The following is a 9,752-nucleotide window of genomic DNA, read 5'->3' as shown; positions in this document are numbered from 1 at the left end:
GAAATATTGCTAAACCCTCTTGTGTCATCTTATATTTCCGACTCTCCAAGGCATCATTTAATTTTTAATCAATTATTTGATTAAAAATTTTAATAGTCTCATATGCGTCAAATTTCATTTCCTTTTTTCACCATGTCTCATAAACCCGGCCAGCAAGGTACATTTTGATAAAGAGCACAAACAGATAAGTGATCCCTGAGACAAATGGAAGGTAAATACGCTTGTGCCTATTTTTAGCCATCGGTTCTCATAAAACTCATAATGGTTCTGCAAAGAGACACCCAGAAAGTATGGGTTGTGTGTTTCCAGACTTGGGTAAGTGTAGAAAAATGAAAACCAAACATGGGACAGGTCTGATACTGAATATATGAAGTGGTTTATCCATCAGTGTTTTCATTTTGATTTGCTAATTGAATGAAGACTCTTTCAAAAATAAACAAACAAAAACAAAGGGGCCCCCCTCTGAAAATCCGGTGTTTATTTGTGGAACTTGCATGATCTGATTAGCTCTCATGGAGACTTGAGGGCATCACCTGCTTGTCTTGATGGTGCCCAAGAAATAAAGTTTTGCAAGTAAAACTTCTAGAGAGTCGGATAATTGATTTGTTTTGCTGAGCCGTGTGCCGTGCTTGAATGCAGGCTGTGTACCTTCATAAAGGTTGTAGGACTGGGCCCCTAAGTAATAATGTGAATGCTTCCCCCAGGTTCCCAAAGCCTTTGTATTGCAAGTGATGAAATAATACAGACCAGAATGGAGGGCTGGGTAGACTCCATTAGATGGCTTTTAAACTGGGTTATTTTTTCATCTTGTAAAAGACAACATGCTGCCGCTCGTGTGTTTAACTATAAAAATCTGTATGATAAACTATACAGCATGGATGTAATGTGGTCTTACTGTATGTGACAAACCCAAACAATGTAGTGAATAATTGTGAAGTGGGAGTTAACTGATATCTGGAAAACGTAAATAAGTCAGGAAAACTTTTAAAAAATTATCTTATCTAATCTTTTTAGTTTAACATAAAGGCTAAAAACAGTTACACCAATTTAATTGAAGTTGTAGCAATAACTTTTATTAAGTGTTTTGAACTTGACGGTTAAAGTTGATGCAACGTTAACTGAGTCAAAGCAACAAGAAAACCAGACTGAATCAAGTTGAATGAGGAAATAGATTTTTTTGCAGTGCATTTACTCTGATAACCCTAAATAAAAACCAGCTTGTGTGTTATTTAATCTCTGTTTAAATCCAGATATGTGTCCATTCAGTGAGCAGGTCAGGAGCTAAATTACAATTAATTTCCGCTGTCACTCCCTCTAATGTGAATATGACTCAAGGGCAGGGCTACCCTTTACTGTTCTACTGCTGAGTGGGTAAGGGCTGCTTACTTTTCAGGGTGAAGGGAAATAAATCATTTACAATTAGGATTTAACTTTTTTTTTTTTTTTTTTAAAAACTATACGAGTCAGCATAAATCACAACAATGCAAATTAAATACTTCAAAGCAGCTGTTCGCATTGTTCCATATGGCAGCAGAGTTGCTCTTCTAGAAGGTGGGTAAACATGACAAGAAGTCAAGTCTGTAACTCGGAATACAAGGTAGACATAGATGAAACAAAGAGCTCGCAAAACCAGCAAATGCCACTGACCTTCCACCACGTCTGTGTTGTGAGCCGTTATCCCCCCCGAGGACCAGATGGAGGGGAGCAAATGGAAGCGCAGGACAGATGTTTCACAAGACCCCGGCTGAGTTCTTTTGCCCGCGCGCGTCTGAGAGCACACATGTGACTGGGAAGGAAATAAATTGAATGGCGGAGTAAAGCGGAGCGAGTGAAGAAAATTAACTCAAAGGATGTGAGAGAGTGTATTAAAACCCTTCCGGTCTGAGCCTCTGCCACTCCACTTCCTCTGTATGTGTGCAAAGCGAGGATTCAAAGCCCCCCTCAGCCTGCTAGTGTATGGAGAAGATTAAAGTTTGATTTAGTTTGTGTTTTACTGTACGGTTCCACCTTTTCAGATAGCTAATCTGGAGACGTAAGGGTGTATATTTTAAAAAATGCCAAAGATGTTAGCAATTTGGATCAAAAATCATAAATACAAAAACACTTCAAGTCAAACTCTACAGTCCTCACTTAGCAAGTTAAGTCCTAAAGTTTGTGTGTTTGGAAGGTTGCCAGGTGAAATCCTTTTCTCTCCAAAAATACCATGGTAACAGACCTGGGCACCTTGCACTTAGTGACTCAGATGCTTAATGGGAAGATGGATATAAGCCGATCCTGAAAGAAAACCTTTTGGAGAATGCAAAAGCAATAAGACTGGTATGGACATAAAGTCAGAACTGCAATGTGTGAGGATCATGGCAAATTTATGAGTTAAAATGATCCAGTCAAAGTCCAGTCCTAATTCCAAATGAGCATTTCCAGCTAAAATCTGTGCTTAAGATATTCTGCTCTCTATGCAGAGCCAACAGAGCCCCACCCCTACATCTCCCCACCCCACCACCCCCCAAAAGCCTACCAGCTGCAAGTTCAGCTAAAAGTTATTCTGGGTCTTGAATTTGCAGGGGACTTTGAATACAAAGATTTATTTAGAAATAGAAAATAACCATTTTCCTTCCAGTTCACAAATATGCACTGCTTGTGTTGGTGTATCATGAAAAATCCCAATTAAATAGATTTACATGTATGGTTCTGAGATAAAACATAGAAAAGTTCAAGGTTTCTGAATACTTTTGCAAACCTCTGTAAATGATTCCACAACATGCGCTACCAATGGGGAAAGTATTTTGAATAGTTTTATTTGAATTGTTGCTGAAGCACTTTCTCATAAATATATAGAGAAAAAGAAACAGGCAAGGCTGTTTCAACATGGATACCAGAGGGGGAAAGTGAAACGCCCAGGCAGCACCATGGCCAGCGCCTCCGCTGCAGCTACGTTTAGTGGAAACCTCCATAACGCAGTCAGGATACTACGGAGAAATCATGAGTCGCCATTTTTTTTTTTTTTTCACACAAGAGCGCCTAATTTTAATGACATATACCTGAGTGACGCCGCTCCCCACCCTCTTCGACTGTTTGGCACGTGCTGTGCTCGTGACAGGTGCGCGAATCAAAAGTTCTGGCGTTATTTTTAACATCTCGGGTGTAAACCAATATAATTAGCAAGCAGTTTTTTTTTTGTTTTTTTTTTACCTCTCGTCACAGTCCAGTATTTGTAAAGATTAATATAAATTATATACATTAAATAAGGTAACTTGACTGAAACGTCACAGCGCTGCCATAGTTAGTTTACCTCTGCCTCTTTGTTCGCGCATCCCTTTTCTTCCTCGCAGTGTCAGTGCCATGCGTCAAGCCATTGGACTAATAGACCATCAGTCTTCCCATCACGACAGCACCCCCTCTCCACCCTCCAAGCGCCACGCGCACACACGCACAAGCTTTTCTCACGCGCCGCCACAAACGCTCGCAGCTCTGGCGAAGGAGCAGCGGTGAGATGTTGGTTCCGCCGCGACCCGCCGGCTCTTCCTTCCTTTCGGGCTTCTCCTCTGAGCGGAGCGCAGGGAGGGAAGCCTCTGCTATGCGCTCAGCCGGGGAGCTGAAATAAAAGAAGGGGGATTCGGTCGGGGCTGGATATCTGTTTATTTTTCCCCTTGTGAGGATGACAGAGTGCTGACAAAGAAAACCGGGGGAGCCCTGCTGGTTTCGGTTTACACCCGCGAACTTAAAAGGCACGCGCTTAAAGCTCAGCCAAAGATTTTTCTTCATAAACATTTATTTTTGGGGGAGGGGGAAAGGGAACCATGCCTGTTCGGAGAGGTCATGTCGCGCCACAAAACACATTTCTAGGAGTGATTATTCGGAAATTCGAAGGACAAAGTGAGTACCTGTCCAATGTGGAGAGCTATGATGCTACCTTTTGTTTGTGAGAGCAATTCCTAACAGGAAATCGTTCAAAACCCTAATTAAAATGTTTTATGCCAATTTCCCTTTTATTCTGTATGTTTTTGCTAAAATATAAAGATGTGTATAAAGCCTCCATCTTATTGCAGCATTATCTCTGAAACATATTGAGAAAAATCTAACCTTTTAATTGGAGCACATTAGTTCAGAGGGCTGGGAGGGAAATCCCACGTTAAGCAAATGTTTTTTGCTCTGTAACATTAATCCTTTTAACAATTGCACAGATTTTATTCTTTTTGCAGTTAAATGCAGAAGAAGAGGTTTCTTTTTTTTTCTTGTTTTGTTGCATTTTATTGTTTTGGTTATCCAAAAATGTTAATATCAGAGACAACTGGAACAAAAAGCAGTTTATAAAGGAATGGTAAAAATGTATTCAAATCAACCTAATCCAATGGGGAAAAAAGACTCTCTTGTAAAATCAAGAATCAAATGTGTTTACGGTTTTTTAGAGAACGCATCACTAGCCACACCCGGCAGTGACCATGTTAGACCTGTACAATTAAGCAATCACTTTACTGGAACCAGTCTGAAAGCATGAAGTAGGCAGTCTGAATAAATAATAAATGCATCAGTCTGAAAAGGATTCCAAAGCTATTTCTAAGGTTTTAATCTACAGAGAAAATCTGAAACATTAGTGAACTGTATCAGGTGTAACCGACTGCTGACATGACTTAATGAGTTCATCAATGGCTTCACCAGGAGGTCACAAACATCTAAACCACTGACAGCCTCAATAAGGTGACTCAGTGCTGTCTACTGGGTTTCTTTAGGTTTAAATTAACTGAACTTGACTTCATTCCTGGATATGATCAGCTGGAATGTACAATATGTGCTTAACTTTGAAGCTGTGATCCGATTGCAGTTTTTTTTTTCTTCTTTTTTTTAGATGTGTTGTGAATTGGCTATATATTAATAAACTGAATTGAATTTAGATCTGTATACAACATTTAACAATCAGATGCAGGCTGCAAAAAAGAGAGTTGCAAAGGCTGAAACCAATACACACCAAAAATAATACAAACTCCTATCTCATGTTTGCTGAAATTGGAGCTATCTCAAAGGTGTCCAGCTATGCTGAGTATAAAATTAAAAGCACGAAAGAATGAAACCCCAAACTGGGTTCTAGCAGTATGATGATCTGGGGCTGCTTCAGGACATAGACAACTTGCTGTATGATTTTTTGCTCTCAAGCAAAAATTCCTGAAGGGCCATACCTAGTCATCAGTTTGTGACCTCAGGTCTGCCTAAAACCTAGCTTCAGGGGGACTCTTACTGTTTCACAAAAAGAAGAGTTCCCTTGGGCCAACCCAGAACCCAGAGGAGGTTTATACATCTCTTCAGGACTAGCAGCACCTCAGGATCTCCCACAATGAGCTTGTGCTCAAATGACAAATATGATGCTGAATAAGCTCAGCATAAGTTCCACCTAAAGTCTCATTGACTTCACTCTACAGAAAAGGCATTTTTTAATCCCCTAAACAATGATGTCAGATTAACTTAGCTTTCCTAAATGTTCTCTAGCTCTTAATGTAGCTATGGACAAGTTTAGACAGATGAGGTTAAACGCATGTCCATTTATTATTTTTACACACTGGAACAACAGAGTTATGTAATAGCAAATAAAATTGACCAGACACATCAACTCAAAGCATAACAAAATCTACTTCAATTACTTTTGTTTTTCAGAGATGAGTGCCAAACATTGTGCCTGCATAATCAACAGTCATGGTGTTTATGTCTTAGACTTTCTAATAACAACCCAGATCCTTCTGTAATTCTAGGAGAAGCTCTGCTTGAGATGAGCATGTTTTAAATGTTTTAGCTTTAAGATCATCAGATTTCTTGCAAAATTAAATTTGAAGTAGGTTTATGAAAGAATAGGAATATCAGTGATCCTTCATGTTTTTGCTGGATACATTTAACTATGTGCAATATCGTTAAATATTTGAAGCATTTGGTCAACTTGGCTGCTATACATGGGGATACAATGAAAGATATAACATATAATAGGAAAAAAATTAATGCATTGACTGTTTTTACACTCAAAAGTGACTAAAATAGATAAGTAAATAGATAAAAGGTATTTAACTCTACATACCTGAAACCAATTTTTGTAAAAGTTATACATTAATAGATCATGTCTTGAAATTTTAGAGCAAATCTAGCTTTTTAGATTGGTTTGCTGATGGATTTTAAAGTGGAGCAGAATACCAGTTTTGCTTTGCCATTTTCAGGTTTTCAGATAACATGACAAGACTTAATATATATATTGTGAGAAACAATTTTAAACATCAGCATGAAAATATTAAGGAGATCCACAAAAAAAATCTGCAAACAAGCCACAAAATATTGACTAACCTCAAAAACAAGCAGAAGCTACTCAGACATCTTGGACAAATAACAAATTGGAAAAATAAAATTCATAAATGACTGAAATTAGTTTTCCCGTCTGCTCATTTCGTATTTTGATAAGAATGTCTGAACAGGCCAGAACATTTTTAGGAGTTACAAACCACAACATAAAACAAATTAATCTCCTAGTTTCACAAAAGCACGTCGCACATTCTCACTCATAATGTTTGCCATCTTAATAACTGTGCCACCGCTGTCTTTGTCCATTCCCACAGCAATAAGCTTAACACACACACACACACACTCTCTTCTCCTCCACAACGTTCCAGATAAGAAATTCCTCATCGCCAATGCCCGCGTGCAGAACTGCGCCATCATCTACTGCAACGACGGCTTCTGCGAGATGACGGGCTTCTCCCGGCCGGACGTCATGCAGAGGCCGTGCACGTGCGACTTCCTGCACGGCCAGTTCACCAGCCGGCACGCCGTGGCCCAGGTGGCCCAGGCTCTCCTGGGCTCCGAAGAGCGCAAGGTGGAGATCACCTACCACCGCAAGGACGGTGAGTTTGCCGGTCGGGACACGGCGGTGGTTTTCTTTCTGCTATCTGCAGACCGCCATCTCTGCCCACTTAGAACCTGGAAGCTGTTCATTAGCTCCATCAGGATGGGCCACTTTAGGAAGGATGCAAACCAATGTGAACATACTGAGGCCTCTGATCTCATCATCCCCCACATTTCTACAAAGCATTCCGAGCACAGAGGTATCAAATAACTCACTGTGCTGCTCATGGTTTCCTGCTGGAAGTTGCCAGTGGTTAAAACCGCAGCCTGCGACTCTGTTTTAGCCGTACTTTAGATAATCTGATGTGCATATGGTGCAAGTGCAAATCATGACTTGCGCGACAGCTGGTATTGTCTTAGTGTTTGACTGGAGTGAAAGTTTGGCTGATTCAGGGTTGGTGTGTGACCTGTAGCGACAGCGTCTGTGTCCTAGTAATTAGCTCTCCTCATGTAACATTTTTGGTGCAGCCTGGTGCAGGGCAGAGAAGCCCCCCAAACATACACAACCAAACCAGAAGTTTACACACACTATATTTAAAAAAAAAAAAAAAAAACATGCAATTTTTCCACACTGTCTGACATGAAATCAGTAACATTTTTCCACTATAGGTTAACTAGGGTAAGCAGATTTTTTTTCTGTTTGCCTAATGCCAGAAAAATGAGAGCTTTTTAACATTTTATTTATTACTTTCTTCAAAGTTAAAAGTTTAAATACATTCCACTAGTGTTTGGTATTGTTGCCCTTAAGCTGTATGTCTTGGGGCAATAGTTTACCTAAAACAGGAAAATTTATTCTGATTATGTCTTTTTATATAGTGTATGTAAACTTCTGGTTTCAACTGTATTATACAAAATATTATTGCAGCTCATGTATGATTGGTGATTCCCTGAAGTTATTACTTCATCAGAAAACTGCAGTAAAATAGTCAATTAGTTTTTATTGTGGTTTTTTTTATTGATTGTATTAATAGAGCGGTGGTGGCGTTCTGGCAATCCTGATAAAAAATTGCTAAAACACTGGAGTGATGCTGAATCATTTCAGTTTTGTCAGCAGTATTTTACTGTGCAACAATTTTAGACACATTTATTATCCTAAATCTGTTGTTTATTGAATATTAAACAGCAGTTAGAAAATGTTTGTGAAGGGAAAGATTTTTCTGTCAGCAACAGAAAAATTAGTTTCTCCAACATCATCAGTCTCAAGATTTTTCCTCGTTGTTGCCACGGATATGGATGGATATCTAACCAAGCCTGTAATGTTTACGAAGTCTCAGTCCAGCACCTGCATTGATTACTGTGAACTACTGCAGATTTCATATCAGTATTTTTTTTGCTACTGCTTCATTCTTCATACAGTTCCTCACTGAACTGTTTATACTTCTTAACTTTTTGAAGTTTCGGCTGCAAACTTTGTATTTTAATCAGATTTCATGTGAAAGAGTCAAAATAAACAATGTAGTGTGTATTTATGAAGTGGAAAGAGAGCCACATGTATGAACATTTCAGCTAGAGTGAACCTAACCCAACATTTCAGTTTTTCCACATCAACCAACAGTTAAAACCCCATTCTCGTCAAAAACAAACTAAATGCGTTTTTTTCATCTGTAAGTCGGTGCCGTTTTCAGGCTGGTTTAACAGAATGACGGGAATAAGAAAAAGAGTAGGTTTGAAAAAGCTGCTCCAAATGATCGTATCCTTGGAGACGGAGCCAGGGGTCAAAGGTTGAGAGAGACAGATACAGTAATGCTGGGGGGAATGGGTTGTGAGATGTGGCTTTATGTTTTGTTCAGAAATTCATTCTTGTAGTCTGAACCCTTTCAGAACACATCAGTGAAGTCTCATTTGTATCTCTGATAAACTTTTGACTTATCTGCTAGAAATGTAACTTCAGCATTTCTAAATATCCTGCAATATCACCAAAAAAGGAAATTCTACAATATTGTTTTGTAGTAATTAAGCAAACAATAATGTCATTTGTGACAATAATACATCTTATATAATTACGGGAAAAGCTTTTAGCTCTTAGTTTTTAGTCTTTTAGGTTTAGCATGGAGACACGTTTATGTTCTTGGTGAAAGGAAAACGTTCACATATGAGATGTTGAGGTAATTTCAAAATATCAATTCAAAACTATTTTGTCTATTTTTTTATTAGCAAAATCCAGTTATGCAGTTGGTCGTGCACCTTTTTTGCATCATAACTTTTCTTCTTTCCACTGAACTTTCCATCAGTAAGCCTGGATAGAGCTCCAAGTTTGTTAGTAGTAACCTTTACTATACACAGGTATGCATGTATATTGGGGAATAATTTAAATACTGTTTACTTGCATTACTGCGGAAATATGTTATATTGCATATTAGACCACTGCAAAAGTCTGTTTTCCCTCTTTTTGTCATTTTTATTTTTGTCAGTATATACATTCAGTTGAAACTAAGCAACACTTAGAGCAGATTCAGCTACATTTGTCCTAACTGTGGCAGGTTTGTCTCTTCCAAAAAGTTCAGTCTGAGTCAATCTGCTGAACAAACAGCATTAATGAGGACACAGAGACCCCTCATGCTGCATAAAGCTGGAGCACAGTTGCATTGGACAGAGTGGCTGCTCTACAGGGACCTTGAATAAAGAGTTAGATGGAACCCGACTGTCAGACCTTGCCACGGGGGAAAACATTTCTTTCTCATTCTTGCTCCTCTGCCCCTAATTACCTTGGTTCTGTGGTCGTACCTGATCCACAGCTTCACTGTGGAGGGTCACTTACTCATTCCTGGCCCCTACAATTGATTTTTTTATAAAAAAAAAAAAAAAAAAGAAAGCATGGCCCTTATTGTTGATAGAAGTCAGAAACTACTGTGGGATCAAAAGACAAGACTACAAGACTGGTG

General features: G+C 39.0%; 1 protein-coding gene across 5 annotated transcripts in view; it reads left to right on the top strand.

Annotated features, from left to right (window-relative positions):
- The first annotated feature begins 3,163 nt into the window (after positions 1 to 3,163).
- The window catches only part of LOC106964164 (potassium voltage-gated channel subfamily H member 7-like), a 65,568-nt gene continuing 58,979 nt past the window's right edge, over positions 3,164 to 9,752 (top strand). For 2 of the 5 annotated variants that reach the window (XM_015059514.1, XM_015059505.1), the window contains exons 1-2: positions 3,165 to 3,873; positions 6,639 to 6,869. In XM_015059514.1, the coding sequence (XP_014915000.1) occupies positions 3,798 to 3,873; positions 6,639 to 6,869 (307 nt within the window). In that variant the 5' untranslated portion in view covers positions 3,165 to 3,797. Of the gene's footprint in view, positions 3,874 to 6,638; positions 6,870 to 9,752 lie in introns of all 5 variants that reach the window. The other 3 variants (XM_015059496.1, XM_015059524.1, XM_015059530.1) reach the window with 3 other exon arrangements.

Source organism: Poecilia latipinna, unplaced genomic scaffold (assembly GCF_001443285.1).
Source record: "Poecilia latipinna isolate Pla-1442-1.1 unplaced genomic scaffold, P_latipinna-1.0 Scaffold65, whole genome shotgun sequence".
NCBI lineage: Eukaryota > Metazoa > Chordata > Actinopteri > Cyprinodontiformes > Poeciliidae > Poecilia > Poecilia latipinna.
This window is presented reverse-complemented; position numbering and strand designations above follow the sequence as displayed.